Raw genomic sequence first — 19,028 nt, forward strand, 5'->3', positions numbered from 1 at the left:
GGAGAGCGACAGCCAATCACGGCGCTGCTTTCTGTCAACGCGTCTGCCATTGGCTGACAACTGACTACTGCTCTGTTGTTCAGTACAAAATTGAAGGGAACCACACCGACAATAAATGATAGCCAGATTCGTGACAATTTGCTCAAAAATATCCCAAACCGTCTCTGACAACAATCGATAGCCGCGGTTTGTTTTCGAGGAAACCATGTTAGCTCTGCAAGTTAGCTAGCTAACTCTCGAGCGTCTCGCCGCCTCTTCATCTTCATGGGTTTCTGCTGTTGAGTCTGCCAGGCTTGTGCTGAAGGCAGCGAGGCTAACTAATTAATGCCATCAGCCAGGGTGGGTTGCCTCAACTTCCGCCCAATATCCTCTTATGTCGACGCTATGATTTTATTTATTGTTGGCGAAAACAAAAAACTCAGAGTACGAATTCTACGCCGAAATGCCACGGGAGCTAACGGCTTCGCCTTGTGCTTTTAGCCGAGCTAGCCGCCTAGCTCACCAGCTAACGCGAGTGTATGCTAAGCTAACTTGTTCTGTCACCGGAGGTTTGTGTTATAACTAATGTGCTAACGCGTGTTATCGTTCTCGCAGAGCTCAGGTCATATTATGAGTGGGGCGAGCTGCAAAGCCAACGGCGCCGTGTATCCCGCTTCATCGGCGATGATGAACTCTGTGAAGAAGCCCAAGATGGAGCAAATTCAGGCCGACCGTGAGCTCTTCCTACAGGCCTTTGAAAGTAAGAGTTTACCCCCTCGTCACTTTATCACACATCTTTTATTATTGAGCATTAAGTCTACTACAATAGTAGACGTCTGTACAAATGGACACAGTTTGAGAATACGGTAAACGTAAATAAAGACAAACAAGCAACACATTGAAGGACAAAACTATAAAATACAAAATATTTTTAGGTAAAGGTAATTAAAACTGCATGCTGTGAGACTGACATCCATAGCATGCAATGATGAAGAAAAAAAGATAGCTTGTTTGTCTGTTTTTGGGAGCACGAGAAGAAAACCATGCTATCTTATTAATCATTTAGATATTCAATTAATTTGTTAGACATTTGTGGCTGACAGGTCTCCGTACTTAGCCCTTGATATTGTTTATTATAGCTTAACATTTCCAATCTAATCCAAATGTATTCCTATAGCACATTTAAAAACGACGTAGTTGACCTAAGTGCTGTAGATTGCTTGAATACATAAAACATTATATGAAACAATGTAAACAAAAAGCAATTTAAAACAAAAACGGAACATAAAACACAGAAACAAGGTCAATAAATAGTCGTAAGTGTATTCAGCCACTTATTATAAATTAATAAAATTAAAATAGTTCACTGAACAATTGTTCATTATCTGTTCACATTTTATGTATTTGATAAGATACAATCAGATGAGTCCTGCATTAGTCCCACAGTAGGAACATTTACATTGTTAGAGCAGCAAAGACAGTAAGGATAAAGATAATGAATAATAAACATGCATTTCCTTTTACACTATAGAAACATATTAACTAAAAGACTATAAATAGTAAAAAAAAAAAATCTATATTATAGACAGATTCCAGAATATATACAGTTTGGGCTTGGTGGATATTTGCCACCTGTTAACACCCCATGTGTTTTGTTTCTTTGTTCTGATGACATGTTTGACATGGAGAAATTGAAGGTTGTTAGATTGTGTCAAAATAAAATGCCTGCATAACACCTTATTCCCTTTGTTAAGAACCCACACAGATATACAGATTTCTCCGCACAAGGAACTTGATTGCAGTAAGTGATTGATTCAAAATATCTCTTCTGTGAATTATTACATCGGCCAAGGATATAATTCTATTCAATATTAATTTATTTAGAGATTCTTCAATTTCCATACCAATTTGATGCTAATACTAAAACATTTTGATCTCTCTAACCTTTATGACATTAATAATATTAATATTTACATTAAAAACAGTCCACAGTGTAGTTACATTCCTGCCCTTTTTATTTACTATTACTACACAATGCAGTTGTAGGTGATAATTCAAACTCAAACCCGATCAAATTCAAAATATCCAGCCAAGTTTTCCAGCAGAGGGTGCTGTGTGCGCAGCTTGGCCTGCATCCATGCCCTCTTTTCTCATCAGAAGAAGATGGCAGTGAAGTTATGTTGTTTGGTGGCAACAGTTGTAGACAAAAATAACAAACTGTCTTCCTGAGCAGCAAATTATGACACCAAAGCATCTGAAAAAGGTGTGTAGATGTATTTCCAGCTCTACACCATAGATTACAAAATAATGAAGAAATCTACAGACTTAGCTGTTTCTGGCGACTTGTGGACACGGTAGACTATTACAGTCACATGATACTGTTTTGATTAAGCCTTGCGTGACCACGATAGTCTCAAGAGATTTGTGCAAAGGATACAGGAAATGGCATGTATTTTAAAGATCAATATAAGGATTTTATGAATTGATACTGGATATTTCAAATACAGATTGATGTACATTGCAAAAAAAAAAATCTTAACTCCAGCCCTAATTATTTATCTGTTAAACTGTAAAGGACACATATGTATGAAATTGTCTGGAGATGTAGGTTATGGTCAAAGGACAATATAATTAGAATTTGGTAAAGATATGGATGCAGGTCTTTATTCAGGATAGTTGTTAACCTTGCAAATTAGAGGTGTATTGATATTAGAAACTGAGCAGCAGCCATGGCAGAGGCTGGCTCTTTCTGGTGGCTTTCTCTAGTTTTATTAATTTAGTCTGTCGCCTATGATTTATTGATTTAATAATTACTTTTTCACTTTACTTTCAGCCTATATTTTTGCACAGGACGCTCACCTTCATGTCTCACAGAAACAGTCGATCAAATGCCAGAAGGTAGGAAATCTGATGCATTTTTACTTGTCACATATTGATGGAACTCTTTGGGTTGCATACGTTACATATCGTTTTAAATTATTAATTCATTTTAAACTTGTGTTCCTCCCAGGAAAACATTCAAAGTTGATGATATGTTGCAGACTGTGGAGAAGATGAAGGGAGAGCAGGATTCTCCAAGGTAACAGGTTTTTCAAGAGCAGATGCGTCTTTATTGCTCAATATGTTCAAGGATTAAAATACCAGAGAAACCATAAAGACACAAGACTAATGCTAATGCAACTCTTGGGGTTGTTTCATACCTGCTGATGATGCGACTATTCATATTAACAGTGGTCAACAGTAAAAGTGTCTGACTAAATTTCACCCGTTCATTTTTGTTTCAGCTTGTCTTCACATTTACAGTTAACCTTCACTGGGTTCTTCCATAAGGATGGTAAGCAGGCTTTATTCTTCATTGTGTTTGTATTGTGTCAAGGGAGACATCCACAAGTTAAACATTGTTTAATCAAGAGTTTGAAATGATTAGGCATTACTACGATGTTGTAAGTGCCGTGTTGCTTTATACAATGACAGGCAATTACCAACATGCTAAATAAAAAGTGCGATGATACAATGGTGTCACAAGTACATTCTTCAGTAGCCAAGTTGACAAAATTATTGATGCTAAACTTTATTTGTTCCAATGCAGAAAAGCCATCTCAGGTTTCAGAAAATGAACAAAATTCTGTGTCCTTGGAGGTGCTACTTGTCAAAGTCTGCCATAAAAAACGCAAGGTAAAAAAACAAAACTATTTGTCCAAATTTCGTTCCTCAGCAGGAAACTACAGTTTCTTACCAGTGACTGTGGTTGTTTGTTTCAGGATGTCAGCTGCCCGATAAAGCAAGTGCCTACAGGTAAAAAGCAGGTGCCTTTGAATCCTGACAGTAACCAAACCAAGTCTGGCTCCTACCCATCTTTATTGGTCTCCAGCAATGAGTTTGAGCCCAGCAACAGCCACATGGTGAAGTCCTATTCGCTCCTGTTCAGGATATCACGTACAGGGAGGAGGGATACGAATGGCCTGGTGAATGGGGAAGCCAATGAAAACATTGGTGAGGAAGAAGCCCACGTTAAAACTGTATTGTGGGGGTTTTGTCAATTTAGAGTTTGTATTTGTAGGAGCATATGAGAAGCACCAGGAGAGAGACAAATCTGGCCACTGCAATCTGCTGGTTGTGAGGAGCCAGGTTTTCTCTGGCACATCTAAAAATAGTGTTCACTGTAACTAAAATTGTTACCAGTAACTTAGTTTTAAGCTATGTATGATTTTACTTCATCTGTATCTTTGGTTTTTTTAAGCACAGATGTAACAGATACTCCTAGTAGAAAGAAGAGAACTTCATCCCATAGAGAGGAGGGAGAGACCATAGAGACATATGTTGCACAGATGACTGTCTTTGATAAGAATAGGTAAGTTTTGTGATATATATTTTTTTTTTTTTTAAATATAAAATTCTCTCGTTACTCCTCCTTTTGGCTGTACCCCTTATGGACTTTATGGGATTTGTCTTTTGCAGAAGATTGCAGCTGCTGGATGGGGAGTATGAGGTCTCAATGCAAGGGATGGAGGACAGTCCTGTGAGCAAGAAGCAGGCCACGTGGGAAACCATTCTTGACGGAAAGGTTAGAAGGGTTTGTCCATGTGTCTCCAAGGAGTGCATGCCCTCATTTGTCACACCCTGAGAATGTGTGAATTATTTAACAGATTTTTCACTTGATCTTTTATATTTTTTATCGTTTATCCTGTCCTACAGAGACTGCCACCATTTGAGACATTTTCTCAGGGACCCACATTGCAGTTCACACTGCGTTGGACAGGTGATGCCAGCGGAAAGTCCACTGCCCCCGTTGCAAAACCCCTTGCTACCCGCAACTCTGACAGCTCCAGTCCCATGGAGACTAGGACCAGCAACCACAGAGCTACCCTCATGTGTAAGTCGTGAAATACTTTATGGTAGCTTGAGCTTTGTTTTATAACCAGGTAGATGCACTGTTTTCACATTTTACATAATTAAATATAAGAGCAGGAGGCACAAAAACATCCAGCATTTACTTCACTCCAGAAAGTGCAGAGAACTTTAAATACTGATTTTGAAAAGTTACAATGGCAGTCTTAGCGACTTGTGTACATTTATTTATTAACTACCTGAACACATCACGTTTCTAAAATTGCCATAAACGCAAGAGGCTGTGGTCAAGCTTTTATGATGATGTATAATGTCATTCATTATCCTGAAGAGAATCATCTAACTGCAAGATTTCCAACTTTCAACTTCCAATTCCAGCATTACTGTTGTGGTGGTGGGAAGGAAATTAGGTGTTTATGTTCTATCTGGGGTATTAGATTTTACACAGGCTTCTCTTTTCACATTTGACCACAGCCTTTATGTAGTATTTCCAAATCCTACAGTGTGTTGGAACATGAGAAACCAAAGAGCCACCACTTAAAAGGTAAAGGAAACCAGCATTGTTACAGATTCTTTGTCTGAAACGGACAATTTCACACCTTGTTTTGTTTTTTTAGAAAACAGGTAAATTGCACAGTTTTTAAATACACGTTGAATGTTTCAAATCTACCAAATTTGTTGTTTGATGTTTCTCCTTTTTCACCTGTTCCCGACAGCAGTGAAAGAGTCAGTGAGCACAGACATTCAGACGAGGAAAGAGCAGGTCCCATGTGAGCCGCGGCAGAAGCTACGTATATTTTATCAGGTATACTACAAGGAATACATGTGGGTCACAAGCCTGTGATGAGGTGGCTGAACAAAATGTTTTTGTTTTTTTTTTGTTTTTTTTTTACCTTCATCAAGGAGGTTATGTTTTTGTCTACATTTTTCTGTGAGAGGCATAACTCAAAAAAGATAGTAAGTTACTTTGATGAAATTTCTGGGGATGTAGATTATGGTGTAAGGAAAATAAACACATCTTTGTGGTGATACAGATACAAAACTGGCAGCCTTGGCAGATGTTCCACTCTCTAGATGCTTTCTCTAGTATCAAGTGATTGGAATTGTCATTTTTATTTTCCTGTCTATTGGCCTATTTCCACTGGCACTACTGGCCTCGGCATGGCACGATTAGGTTGCATCTCCACTACAAAAAAGTACCTACTTAACGTGGGCGGAGTCAACACTTCACGACTGAGTGAAACTGCAGTGACTTTATTTAACATGTGACACACACTAGTAACTTTATACCAGACTCCTGTAGTTGTTGGAGATTAACCCACATTTTTAGGATTGTTATGTAGTTTTAATTGATCTACAGTTTGGCATTGTTTGGCTTGATTTCTGTCCACACATCTCCGGAGCTTAGCCTCCTACTCCACAGACAGCAGTCTGTGATGCAGCTCGCGATCGCCGGCACTATCCCTAAATACACCACTCCGAGGCGAGTAGAGCCGGTGGAAATGTGCCATATTTAGTGTTTTGTTAAGACTTTGCTTACATCTTTGTTTCAATAGCTTGGACTACTCGACCCTGAAGATATGTGCTTGCAGCACTGTTTGAATAACCCATTTATATTTGCTGAATGTTCTGTTTTCTAATTTGATCTGTTCTTGCTCAGTTCCTGTACAACAATAACACACGGCAGCAAACGGAAGCAAGAGATGATCTTCACTGTCCCTGGTGCACACTCAACTGCAGCAAACTCTACAGCCTCCTCAAACACCTCAAACTCTCCCACTCCCGCTTCATCTTCAGCTATGTGGTAATAATAATACATTTTTTTATTTAAGGCACGGGTTGTTTATGTGTCCGTGAGTTTGCCTTCAATGCTTGTATTTTTTTGGAAAGATTCTGTGGGATTTGTTTATGATCCCCATCCTCTTTATTCCCCTATTGAGCAGTGTTTCCTAAGCTAATTATTTTCACATGTTAACATGCACTTGGTGAAGGTCTGGGAATAGAGAGGGTTGTTGTGCAGGGTTTTCTGTGGATGAAATGATGGTAGGCCTGATTAGTACGCATGTTGCTTCTCACTGGACAGAAAAATGTATACTGCTGCTAATGTTTTACTTTCAAGGAAAAATTAGTAGATGACGATGATGAGAAATGGCTATAGATGCTAGAATACGACAACAGACCAAACATATTCATGACACTGTGGTAAATGAGCTTGTAATAAGTGCAGTAGTGAAGTGTAGTAAATAGCAATTGCCAGCTACATATTCAAATAATTAAAAGATGACACTGTTCCTAAACCAAATCTTTATCTAAACCTCATACGGAAAACATGCAAAGGATATATTGCTTTAAAACAGTTTTAAGCTCATGTCAGGGAGGAAGAATGAAACTTGTAGATTCTGCAGCTTTGTTGCTTACTGTGGAAAAAATAAAATAGTCCAAATTTTTAATGAGATTCAGCTAAAAGTCATCTGTCAACTCACAAAGGTCATGTTTTGAGTGTTAGTAAATGAGTCTATTCTCAACTCTTGTGATTGCACAAGGACTTCTACCTGGTCTGATGGCATTATCAGAGCAGCTTTTACCTGTACATGCACTTCAAATCAAAACTTGCTATTGTGTATGCTTTGAAAAATCACACATTCAACCTTCTCATTTAGCACTGGGTTGAGCAGGAAGTATATCTTCACTTTTCTTTTGTTCCTCTGCAGCCTGACCCCAAAGGAGCAAGGATAGACGTGTCTATCAACGAATGCTATGATGGCTCGTATGTTGGAAACCCTCAGGACATCCACAGCCAACCAGGCTTCGCTTTCAGCCGCAACGGCCCGGTCAAGAGGACGGCTGTCACTCACATACTGGTTTGCAGGTAAGGTAAACTTATTGCCTTTGTACAAGAGCAGTATTTATATTCCGTCACCACATGTCAAAGGTGATTAACTCGTTTTCATTTGACCTGGTAGTGCAGTGATTAATTAATTATCAGGAGAATTAATTCTGTGAACTTAATGTTATTTTCATACATAGGTAATCTTTTTTTTAAATACTTTTGTTGATGTTGGAAAGCAGATTTTATTTCATGCTCCCTTTTTAACCAAAAGTTCATTATTGTGCTGGGCAATATACCAGTTCATACCACTTTTTTTTAAAGTAACAATGTGAATTTTTCTAACCACTATATGAGAAACAAAACATGGCATAGCAAAACTCTGTTTGAGAGGGGACCCTTTTCACTGCTGCACCACCCAAAAGCATGCTGAGGGCTTAGCTGAAGAAGTAACTGTGGTAGTAATTGCAGATGTCGAGTGGCAAAAATGGACAGGTTGGACCGTGAAGGTTCTGAACCTGAAACGGTCAGAACAGTTATGTACATCAACCATCAGCTTTGGCAGTTTTTGGGATTTAAAAATGTCTGACATGGACCGAACAACAAGTTTCAACATACATTATGTAACGATTTTAATTTTCAGTACGTATAGTATCTATACATAATTTATTTTGTACCCCTCCCTCTAGGCCTAAGAGGACCAAGCCAAGTCTGTCTGAGTTTTTGGAGTCTGAAGATGGAGAGTTGGAACAGCAGAGGACCTATGTCAGTGGACACAACCGCCTCTACTTTCACAGTGACAGCTGTATGCCGCTGCGGCCCCAAGAGATGGACGTGGACAGTGAGGATGAGAGAGATCCAGATTGGCTTAGAGAGAAGACTGCGACGGTGAGAAGCCATTACCTAACTCTGTTATTCCCACCTGTTGGCGGTAAAAAAAAAACCTGGTAATGCTTACGACCAAGCAAAATGATATCAGGATCATCAGTTAGAATCTAATTATAGTGTACAAATGGTTCTTAGAAGCTTAGAGAAAATATGAACAGAGTGATGAAATAGAATCGAACTTTATTGTCCAGATACAAATAAGACAATTGTAAAAACATGAGACAATTAGATGGAAAGCGTTTAATTACATTTAGACCAGTTCCTTTCTGCAGTTAGAGATTATTATAAATACTGTACTTTTTTTGGTGTCCACTCATCGTAGAAGTAATTGGTTCACTCCTGCTGCATAAACAGCTGAAGGTTCAGAGACATTTTTAGAACTTCAGTGTTGATTTCCTGAAAACTGACCACATTATTTGCTGTTGTCTTTGTCTCTTACCCCACAAACAGAAAAAGACTTGTCTTTAACGTTGCTTTAGATGCATTCATATCCAATCAAACTTTGATATAATATGTTGTTGTTTTTGTACTTACAGCAACTAGATGAGTTCACGGACGTTAATGAGGGAGAGAAGGAGGTGATGAAGCTGTGGAATCTTCATGTGATGAAGAATGGGTATGTTGTGGACATTATACTATGATACTGGATATTTGTTTTAACAAATGTGATCAGTAATTTGCCTAAACATTGAAAAATATTTCTTGAATGTTGCTTTGTGAAACTATTTTGAGTTTTTTTTAAAGGGCTTGCATTTTTGTTTATTTATATTTTACATTTAAGCTATATGGCACAGTAAGGAAAAGGTGGAAATGTGAAAACTAACTTGATATCAGTACAGATTAAAAACAAATCAAGAAAGTTCACATATTTGCCCATAATCTATCAAGTCAAATATACAGTAGTTGCACATATTCAGTTGTATTTAAGTTTAATCTAAGTTCCTCTAACCTTTTAAATGTCCATGCAGTTTTATAGCAGACAACCAGATGAATCAGGCCATCATGCTTTTCGTGGAGAACAGTGGTGCTTACATCGCCCGCCGCAACCTCTGCCGCAACTTCCTCCTCCACCTAGTCAGCATGCACGACTTCAACCTGGTGAACACGTCTACCATCGACCGCGCCATGGCCCGCCTGCGGCAGATCCAAGAAGAGCTGCCGGACACTGAGGAGGAGCAGCTGGACCTGAGTTTGGTATCAGCAGGAGCCTGCAACGGTAACGCCATCACCTCCAGCGCAGTAAAGCTGGGCAAGAGGACAAAAAGCGCGCTAACGGACTGATGCAGGCTGGACGGATGGATGAAACAATGATTGTCATGTTTTTGTTAAATTTTTGTTTTGTTTATTTCTTCTACAATGAACATTACCAACCCTCTGGTGCTTAGTTAGGTGGAAGAACTGGTCGACATCACAGTAACTAGTACAAAAAGCCTGTAAAGCTTGTGTTAGGGCCCCCAGATTGACTGTGGGTTTTGCCGGTAGGTTGCTACGACAGTAGTGTTATACTGTAAGCTTGGATCCTGGACAACAGATGAAATTCAGATTTTGGGTCCAGGTTAAATTCCTACTTTATAACCCCTAAGCCTTTTAGCCTCCATTGATAAAAGCTGAAGTGAAGCCAGGGAAATTTACATTTTCTGAGATTTTTTTTCTTCTTTCCTATGACTTACTGAAACAACCAGCAGCACATCACCACATGTGGTGTAGAGTGCGCAGCACTGAAGATTTAAAAGTTAACAGTTTTCTGATGAAACTGGGGACAATACAAAGAACACGTGTTGAGAGTCCGCATTTGTGTGAACGCATCAAATGTTTAGAATCCAATAATTAACAGATTGCCGTTCATCTCTCAAAGCAATATGCTGTTTATTGGATGGTTGGTTTTCAGGTCCAAATCAGTTGTCTGTTAGATGCATTTGATGCCAAAGGGGGATATTTTCACCAGTTGTAGTTCTGTGTATTTTTTTTTTTAGTATCTTTTCCTTTGTTCATTCCATAATCATTTTTTTTTTAAAGCAGTGGTTTTGTTTTGTAGTGTGCACATACATAGATGATCATCACCACACATTATTTCATCAAGACTTCCCTTGTGGACAACCAAATTACCACAAACATTTATTTTTTGCTCTCTGCTATTCATAGACGGTTTCTGTGTTTATCTGGAAAAGGGAGACCTAATCGCCATTATTGTCAAGACACCCTGTTTAAAACTTGTGAACTGTACACTCTCTGGCTAAGGGGATTTTTATATTTAAAGAAATAAAATACAATTGACCTTATTTATGGCTGATTTTGGACATTAGCCATAATTAAGCTCTTTCTGTTGAGGCTTGTGCCTTGTTTATAATAACTGTCTGAATAATGTATTTCCAAGTAGGCTAAAACTTTTACATTCACCTGCCACTTGAGATATTTGCATTAACAGGTGTACCTAATAAACAGCCAATGTCTTGGCAGCATAATGTAGATGTAGTGAAGACGAACCAAGCTTTAGAATGGGGAAGAAGGGTGATCAATCTCAATGTGACATGGATGTTGGAGCCAGACAAGTTAGTCTGAGTATTTCGGAAAATGCGTATCTACTGGGTTTTTCCACACAAAACCACTTCTGTTTTACAGGTAAAACACCACTCCTATTTAGAATTATATTGGGGAAAACAATGAACACAGGGAAATGAAAGGCTCTTAATTTTTGTTTATACGACGCTTGACAAATAAATGTGACCACCACCAAAGCCACAGATGCCCTAAGTAGTCAGTAGTCTGAAATTAATCAAGCATAACATTCAACCACTAAAACTATATATATAGATATAGATATAGATTAATTTCGGACAACTCAGAAAAGCCCAGTGAGCCGGTTCAAATGTTGGTATAAAAAAACTACTTAATTTTAAACGTTTTTTTCAACGATTCCTTCGGCTCACTTGTTAAAATCTAAGAGAGCATCTTTGAAGTTCGTCTGCCTGTAGACGATCTTTGGCTAGGTAAAACCTCGCGCATGTTTTTTTCGTCACATCATTTTCAAAAGTGTCTGGCGGTGTTTTTATGCTCATTTGTTGACGTTTCTTCAGTTTCTGGTTTTATTTTCAGGTTCGTCTGACAAAAAAAATAATCAAGTAGCCGTTCGGTTTGATGTAAAATTAAATAAATTGCCTAGTTTAGCTTAGCTTGGCTAACTTAGCACTAATTGATGTAGCGCTTTGCATGCGCCAACGTTTAGCGTCATCTGGTGTTCGTGATTGAGTTTGTATTATCTTTAGCATGCGAAACAAACTCAAACGAAACACAAACCAAGCACAAATCATCAAAGCGAGGCCGTTAGCATTAGCAGTGTCGAGTCACTCTGGTGTAGACTCTCAACCAAAACGCAAATGTGGCTCCGCTGCTACTGAAAGAAAAGCTCAACCGCTGCAGGACCAGCACACGTCTCGCAGCGTACAGTACGTTAAACTCGCACCCATTTTCCTCCACGCATCTCGACAGAGAACGAGTAAATGCAGCGGCGATGTTGAGCTTCATCCACCCGAAGAGAAGCTGCACAAACCAGCGCCTCACCATTCTCAGGTTGGGGAATTGCGAAGGGTGAAGAGACTGCATCAGTTTCCATTTGACCTGTCGGATAAAGAGATCATTCAGTCTACAGGGACACGACCGTTGTCACCTTCATCTCTGCAAAGCTGTCTGGAAGAAATTCAGACAACCAATCCAACATTTCCAGTACAAACTGTGTTCAGCACTCTGCGGAAGAAAACTAGGGAAAGACTGCAACATGCTGGATCCACAGGTGAGATTCAATTTCAACGCCCTCCTTACAAAGGCTTTTACGGTAAAAAGCCTGCGATCAATGCGTCAAGGTGATTTGTAAGTACGTCCGGTAAAACGCTGAAAGCGCCGCATCCGAATGCACGTTTGAAAGCACATCTTTGATTTGGAAAAATAAGGAAAATCCTTAAATATATGTTTTAGAGACCTAATAAGTGGACTTTGAGCACAAGTTAAGAATACGAATGAGAAAGTTGTGTTCAACACATTGATATACTAGTGTACTGGATATCAGACATTTTTACTGCACAGTCCCATAAAAGTCCCATATTTGCACTTTTTAACTTTGAGAAATTTCCATAAATTCTAGATTAGACTGATTAGGTTGTGTCCAGGAAATCTATGATTACCAGCATACGCTAAACCATACATTTTCCGGGTCAGAAATTATGGAATTATGTTTGTTTTTATTGCATCTCAAAGTGATAATTTTTCGATTAACAGATGCTACTGTGAGACTGTCAACTCGAAAATGTCTCTGAAACTGTACTGTAAAAATGTCAAAGTGTTTCTCATTGTACTTAACTACGTGAATTTGAAATCAAAGTTTTCCTACATACTGTGTAAAATAGGTAACATTGGTGCTGCATATCAATGTAGCTATCCAAATTGAAGGAAACATGACTCAACTTTGATGTTCTGTAATTTAATAGCTGTTTTTATTGTTGTGGTGGAATCAATTTTAAAAAAGGAGAATATCGAGTGCTGCGAGAGATTTGACAAAGATAATGTTTTAGACGTTTGAGAAATTAAGCCACAGTTTTTGGAAATATTTGGAGAAAAAACTGTAACAGTTTGAAGGTTCATTCATTCATGCATTTCACATTTTTTCCTCTATTCAAAACAGAAAACTCCCTGTATCCAAGCTCCTCACGGAACAACTTGAAAGAGAAGAGGAAACGAGGAGATGAAATCCCTGAGAGCGAGTCAAAGCGTCTGAGATGTAGACTCGGGGCAGAAGGTGGCACTGGTATGGAGCAATGTCACCTGCTATCACATGGCATCCAGGAATGTGATGCCCTCCCTGTGAAGAAGCCACACTGGAGCAGTAAGCTGAGTCATACTCACAGACTAAAACAGAAGACAGGGAGTCTGGCAGGCCCGGTGAACAACTATGATTGCACAAATGACACAGAATGTGAATTACAGTCATCTATGATCCAGGACAGTTTCCACAGAGGTAAACCCCAGGGTACACTGACAGGTTTGTTTGAGATAGGATTTTCGTTTTGCTCTTCTAATAACAGAAATGTAACTTTCTTTTTGTCTAGAAGCTAGTTTTGAAGATGTTCTCTGGACAGACAAGTACAGTCCTCAGTGTTCGAATGAAGTCATTGGCAATCATGCCTCTGTTAATAAATTGCACAGGTATTTTTTGTTTTTGCTCCTAATCCTTTCAAATCATTTCACTGACACATTGGACTTGTCAATGAACGTTTTTGTCTGAAATTCAGTTGGTTGAAGAAATGGAAATGGAGAGCTGACTGTGAGGAGAGGACTAAAATGGAAGAAAGGAAAGATGAAGAAAGCAGCATGGGTATGCACATTATTTATCTCTTATTTCTACTTCAAATGTTTTTTTTGAAGTGGCCCATGAGTAAATATTGTGGATGTGTGGATCTGAAATAAATGACTGTCTCTCTGTGAAGACTCATGGGACTGTGGAGATTTTCGAGGTGAGACTGGGACAGAGGACGACAGAGACGAACCACTCTGTAACACCATGCTAATAACAGGACCTCCAGGTGTGGGGAAGACTGCGTCTGTGTACGCCTGTGCTCAGGAGCTCCGCTTCAAGGTTAGAATTTTGGAAATGCTCCAACATTTTTCCATAAATAACACTATTGATGTATCCATTTATTCATCTTTAACGCCTAAAGTCAGGGATGCATGTTGCATTATTCACTGACTCACCACTGAGAACAACTTGATAATAGATGATGGTATTCATTATCTGTCAAACATGATGAGATGTGAGATGATGTTTGCCATTGGTAATTCAAACTGTAACACAAACTTCTTCGTCTTTGGTGTCATAATTTAATAACATGAGAAACTTGAAACATAATGCATAAAAAACACCTATAAATTAGGGATGTACAATATTGGAGTTTTTGCTGAAATGTAGTGGCTGTTGAACACAATAAATTAAAATTATTATAAATTAAAATATCTTCTTCATCATATTATTTTGTACTGCATGATCTCCTCTTGTGGCGAACGTGGAGTGAATGGTTTGTCTCCCTGTTATGGCCAATGCCATGGACTGGCGGCCTGTATATCAGCTGGGATTGGCTCCAGCTTCCACCACGACCCTCATGTGGAGGACAAATGTGATAGAAAATGAATGAATGAATTATTGGACTTCACGTGAATGTTTTATAGTTTGCCCAGATGTATGTTAATTACAGACAATCCACTTATTTATGTCATTCAGAATGAAATCATTTTGCTTCCTGGAAGGCCAAGAGGTTTAGATTAGTCACGAAAATGAAACACAGTGGATTGCTTACACTAATAATGGTACTGTGAACTTTAATTTGTTCCCTTTTTTCACTCAAAGGTGTTTGAGGTGAACTGCTCCTCACAACGAAATGGTCGCCATATTCTGGCTCAGCTGAAAGAGGCCACGCAGTCCCACTTAGTGGAGACATCAGGCAAGGACCTACTGAAACCAACTTACCTCAACAACTACAGCACCAGCAGCTGCACAACTAAATCTGAGACGTTACCTGGTAAGCGCTGACAACATGGTCATCATTACAAATATAATACTAAATCTCTCACTTACTGACGTAATTAAACAAGCCTGCAACAATGAGTGTTGTTAGTTAATAGCCAATGTTCAAGAATTTTATGGAGCCCCTTTTTTTAAAAAACAGGAAAACCAGTGGCTCCTAAATACATCAGCTCAAAAAAGAGGGCAGCACAGAGTTTTGGCCGCTCCAGTCGTAAAGGAAAAGCTAAACGAGCCACAGTCACTTTGGCCAACTACTTTAAGATGAAGGCCAAAGCAGATCAGTTACATTCTGGTGGCCTGTTGCCATTTAAGAAACCAGATGGAAAGGATTTGGGCAGCTCATCAGCAGACCGTGATCAACCAATGTCATCAAGCAAGAAGACAGCCACATCACTCATTCTGTTTGAAGAGGTAAACGGTCCGACTCTGAAATGCCTCTAATTACATGGTTTTACAACTGCTAGTACCCCCGAATAAAGCTGATGTGTTTGCATCTGTCTGCTCCCACAGGTTGATGTCATATTTGACGACGATGTCGGTTTCCTCACAGCCATCAAGACCTTCATGGCAACGACAAAAAGACCCGTCATTCTCACCACCAACGGTAAAAGCATTCACTGTAACCTTGAATAGAAATGATCTAAAGACAAGCAGTGATGGAAAAATAAATGTCCTCATTAGATCCCTTGTTCAGAGAGAGATTTAGCTGCAGCGTGGAGGAAATCATTTTCACAACACCCCCAGCAGTAAGTCAAAGCTCTAATCTCTACATTCTTGTACAGTAGAGCATCATATTGACAGAGTTTGTTGTAAACATACTCTGTGCACTACAGGTGAACATCTGTACATACCTGCAACTGCTGTGTCTGGCTGAAAATGTGCAGCTGGAGTTGGATGATATAAGAAGCCTCCTCAGACAAACCTGTGGAGACGTCAGGCGCTGCCTGCTGCAGCTGCAGCTCTGGGTGCACAGTGGAGGAGGACGAGCATCTCAGAGCGGACGCTTGTCTCAAGAGCACATTCAGCTACAGTGTAAGTTACTCCAGATACATCTGGTTAGGCCGCTACGGAAAATGACTGTCATTATTGATTAATCTTACAGTTATTGTCTGAAGTAGTAGTTTAGTTGTTTTTAGTCCATAAAATGTTATCAAACTGTGAAAAACCTCAAACTGATGCCGTCCTAAAATGTCTTCTTTTGTCCACAAACCGAAGATGAGGTCCGCAGAGGAGCAAAGAAACCAGAAGATATAAAATTTTAAAGAGGATGGACCTTTTTAGTAGCCAATTACTTAATAGAACACACATTGATTTTGTTAGTAAAGATTTAACACCAGGACAGAATCATAGAGGAAAGTGTCTTTGAGCATTCTTAAAGGTGTCATTATCGTTGTTGTTGTAAATCATTTAGATTCAGATCTTCCTCAGAGTGACACGAGCTGCACTGCCAGCATGCTAGGTCTCCAAACTGTGACTCAAAAGCAACTGCTCAGCCTTCTAAAGGCAAGTATGCATATGTCTACGTATGTACGCTTCAAACGCTTTTAAGCTTTTCTCCAAAGAAAAAATTTGTAATGTGTCTTTTAATTCTTCAGTGTCAGCACTGGTCTGAAACAAACATGAAGAAGCTGCTAGGACTGTTGGCTAAGAGCTGGAGAGGAGGTGAACCTCTTCTCTATAACAACATGGAACTCCTCATACCCAAGGCTACCTCAGTCCAGGACCTGGACACTGTGACTTGTCGTGGCCCACAAAATGGGGTGACACCTTCAGACACTGATCGTTGCTTCCTGCAGCGTCATGACGGTGTCAGTCTAAAGGCACCAGCAACATCTGTGAAGAATATCAACAGACTCAGTAGAAGGAAACGTATCACAAAAGTGTGTGACTCCTCATCATTTTCTACTTTGACACACAGCTGCCAAAGAACCTCATTATTACTTAACTGGACTCATTCAGGAATCCACAGATTAAGAGATAAGACCGAACAAATATCAGTTAGAGTGGAAACTGACTGCTTAGTAGCCGCGACCGACTTCTTTGACCTCATGTCGTACCTGGATGTAGCACTGACTGCTGCGGCACCACTTGCTTCAGGCTCACCTGAGGCATTTGTCTGGACAGGAGCCAAGATGAGGGACGGATTGTTAGATGAGATGAATGAGGAGGAGGAGGAGGAGAAGGACAGCACCTGGAGCCAGGAAAGACTGTTGGATATGAAGACTGCCGCTGAGGGCTTGGGGTTTCACAGATGCTGGTGGCAAATGTCACAGGCGTGGAGCGAAGCCCAGAAACACAGACAAGACATAGAGGACGAAAAATGGGAGAAGCTGGTGGAGAGACTGGCGTTCCCTCCCTCTTCTGAAAGACAGAGCCTCAGATTTATGTTTCAACCTCCATGTGAACCAAGGTGAGAGATTTTCAATCTCAATTTTTAGTCCCAACATTTCAGTGTGTAACAAGACTGATACTGGTTTTATGACCTGTTCCATTTTGCCAGATGAGGACAATCAGGAAGTAACACTTTACTGAATAGCCACCAGGGGGTGACTGCTGGTTGCAAAAAAACAACTCCTTTTGAATATGATATGATGTGAATATCATGGGAGAAGCATCTTATTTGATCAGTAAAGATTTTCTTGAGGACTTAATGGTGTCAATGGCCAGTCTTAGGTCTTCTTCAGTGGCAGATGATTCCCATATAGATGACAACTGATGATAAACCAATGTGAATGACAGCTGGTATCGTCCAATCGGTGCCTGGTTGCAGGTGGAACATCTAGTTGCAAAAGCTAAACATGGCACTGATCAAATCTCAACTCTTAAGGCTTCAAAATGGGTGTGGGTTACGTCACAAACGATAGTCATTTGGATGTTTTATTTTTATAAACAAACGACCACATGATTTTTCTGGATTGAATGACAAAGTAAAACAATGTAACGATCACCATGTCACTCTTGTGCCTCTCCCTTTAGCGCGTCCCAGAGGAGATACGAGCTGAGTCGGAAGGTGCTCGGCAGTAGATCATTCAGCCTGCTGGGGAACAGACGAGCCGTCTGTGTCGACTACATGCCTGTCCTCCGCTCCATCTGTCGCTTTCATAGAGCTCAGCAACAGAAAGAGGAGCCAGTCAGGTGAGCCAGACACAGTGAATATTTTACATTAACTGAGCTATAAAATCCCAACTGACAAGGATTAGTTACAGTAGTATGATGGTGGAAGGCTCAAGGTAGATGATGGTGCCTCCTTTGGGTTTATGTTATCAGTCAAGTCTTCAATGTAAATCATTTTTACCTCAGTGGGACTACGTCATATTAAATATCCAAATTAAAGTCTATTTTCAGCCATATGAAAATAAATGATTTGTCCCCCATCACAGGTGTCTGAACTACCTGAAGAGCTTAAATGTTGGCCTGTCAAAGTCAACTATTCATTTCCTGGCAGAGGAGTTCTCTCAGAGATGAAAATAGAAAGACCACCTCACCCTATTTTTGTTAGGATTTTTACTGTGCATTTGTTTGACTGAATAATGTCAAATTAGATAATACGATATGAAATCCTGTTTTATTTATATTCATCCGTGACCATGAAGTGTAAATAAAATATATTTTTGTAAATTAGCTGTCATCCATCCATCTTCTATCGCTTTATCCTCCACATGAGGGTCGGGGGGTGGGCTGTGCCAATAGGCGGGGTCACGCCCTGGACAGGTCGCCAGTCTATCACAGAGCCACATAAAGAGACAATCCATCCACTCTCACACTTGCACCTATGGTCAATTTAGAGTGTCCAATTTGCCTAATCCCCATATCTGTATGTCTTTGGACTGTGGAAGGACACCAGAGAACCCAGAGAAAACCCACGCACACACGTGGAGAACATGCTCCATGCAGAAAGGCTCTAAATGAGCTTAATTTGCT

General features: G+C 39.8%; 2 protein-coding genes across 3 annotated transcripts; both read left to right on the forward strand.

Annotated features, from left to right (window-relative positions):
* Positions 1 to 63: 63 nt before the first annotated feature.
* Positions 64 to 10,329, forward strand: suz12b (SUZ12 polycomb repressive complex 2 subunit b). 2 transcript variants are annotated; one of them, XM_044028212.1, is made up of 17 exons: positions 64 to 339; positions 595 to 739; positions 1,734 to 1,780; positions 2,813 to 2,877; positions 2,990 to 3,058; positions 3,264 to 3,313; positions 3,569 to 3,654; positions 3,741 to 3,972; positions 4,225 to 4,330; positions 4,438 to 4,543; positions 4,675 to 4,852; positions 5,544 to 5,632; positions 6,488 to 6,631; positions 7,539 to 7,696; positions 8,344 to 8,542; positions 9,079 to 9,158; positions 9,511 to 10,329. In XM_044028212.1, exons 1-17 carry the CDS (start codon positions 325 to 327, stop codon positions 9,821 to 9,823), a joined length of 2,082 nt encoding a protein of 693 aa, XP_043884147.1. In that variant the 5' UTR covers positions 64 to 324; the 3' UTR covers positions 9,824 to 10,329. The 2 variants fall into 2 exon arrangements, with proteins under 2 accessions (XP_043884147.1, XP_043884148.1); XM_044028213.1 differs by having other exon boundaries at positions 5,547 to 5,632.
* Positions 10,330 to 10,538: 209 nt separating this feature from the next.
* atad5b (ATPase family AAA domain containing 5b) lies at positions 10,539 to 18,695 on the forward strand. Its single transcript, XM_044028211.1, has 14 exons — positions 10,539 to 12,329; positions 13,215 to 13,547; positions 13,639 to 13,735; positions 13,822 to 13,904; positions 14,017 to 14,165; positions 14,931 to 15,102; positions 15,250 to 15,518; positions 15,618 to 15,711; positions 15,789 to 15,853; positions 15,941 to 16,139; positions 16,519 to 16,610; positions 16,703 to 17,517; positions 18,084 to 18,242; positions 18,488 to 18,695. Exons 1-14 carry the CDS (start codon positions 11,807 to 11,809, stop codon positions 18,570 to 18,572), a joined length of 3,135 nt encoding a protein of 1,044 aa, XP_043884146.1. The 5' UTR covers positions 10,539 to 11,806; the 3' UTR covers positions 18,573 to 18,695.
* Positions 18,696 to 19,028: the final 333 nt, after the last annotated feature.

Source organism: Solea senegalensis, linkage group LG6, assembly GCF_019176455.1.
Source record: "Solea senegalensis isolate Sse05_10M linkage group LG6, IFAPA_SoseM_1, whole genome shotgun sequence".
Lineage (NCBI taxonomy): Eukaryota > Metazoa > Chordata > Actinopteri > Pleuronectiformes > Soleidae > Solea > Solea senegalensis.

Excerpts from the sequence above, each read along its gene's own strand:
- suz12b (XM_044028212.1), top strand. Across the intron at positions 3,655-3,740 it reads TCTGCCATAAAAAACGCAAG|GATGTCAGCTGCCCGATAAA; the intron begins GTAAAAAAACAA and ends TGTTTGTTTCAG. Across the intron at positions 4,331-4,437 it reads ACTGTCTTTGATAAGAATAG|AAGATTGCAGCTGCTGGATG; the intron begins GTAAGTTTTGTG and ends TGTCTTTTGCAG.
- atad5b (XM_044028211.1), top strand. The coding sequence starts at position 11,807 with ATGCGAAACAAACTCAAACGAAACACAAACCAAGCACAAATCATCAAA. Across the intron at positions 13,736-13,821 it reads TCTGTTAATAAATTGCACAG|TTGGTTGAAGAAATGGAAAT; the intron begins GTATTTTTTGTT and ends TCTGAAATTCAG. Across the intron at positions 15,712-15,788 it reads CGTCATTCTCACCACCAACG|ATCCCTTGTTCAGAGAGAGA; the intron begins GTAAAAGCATTC and ends TGTCCTCATTAG.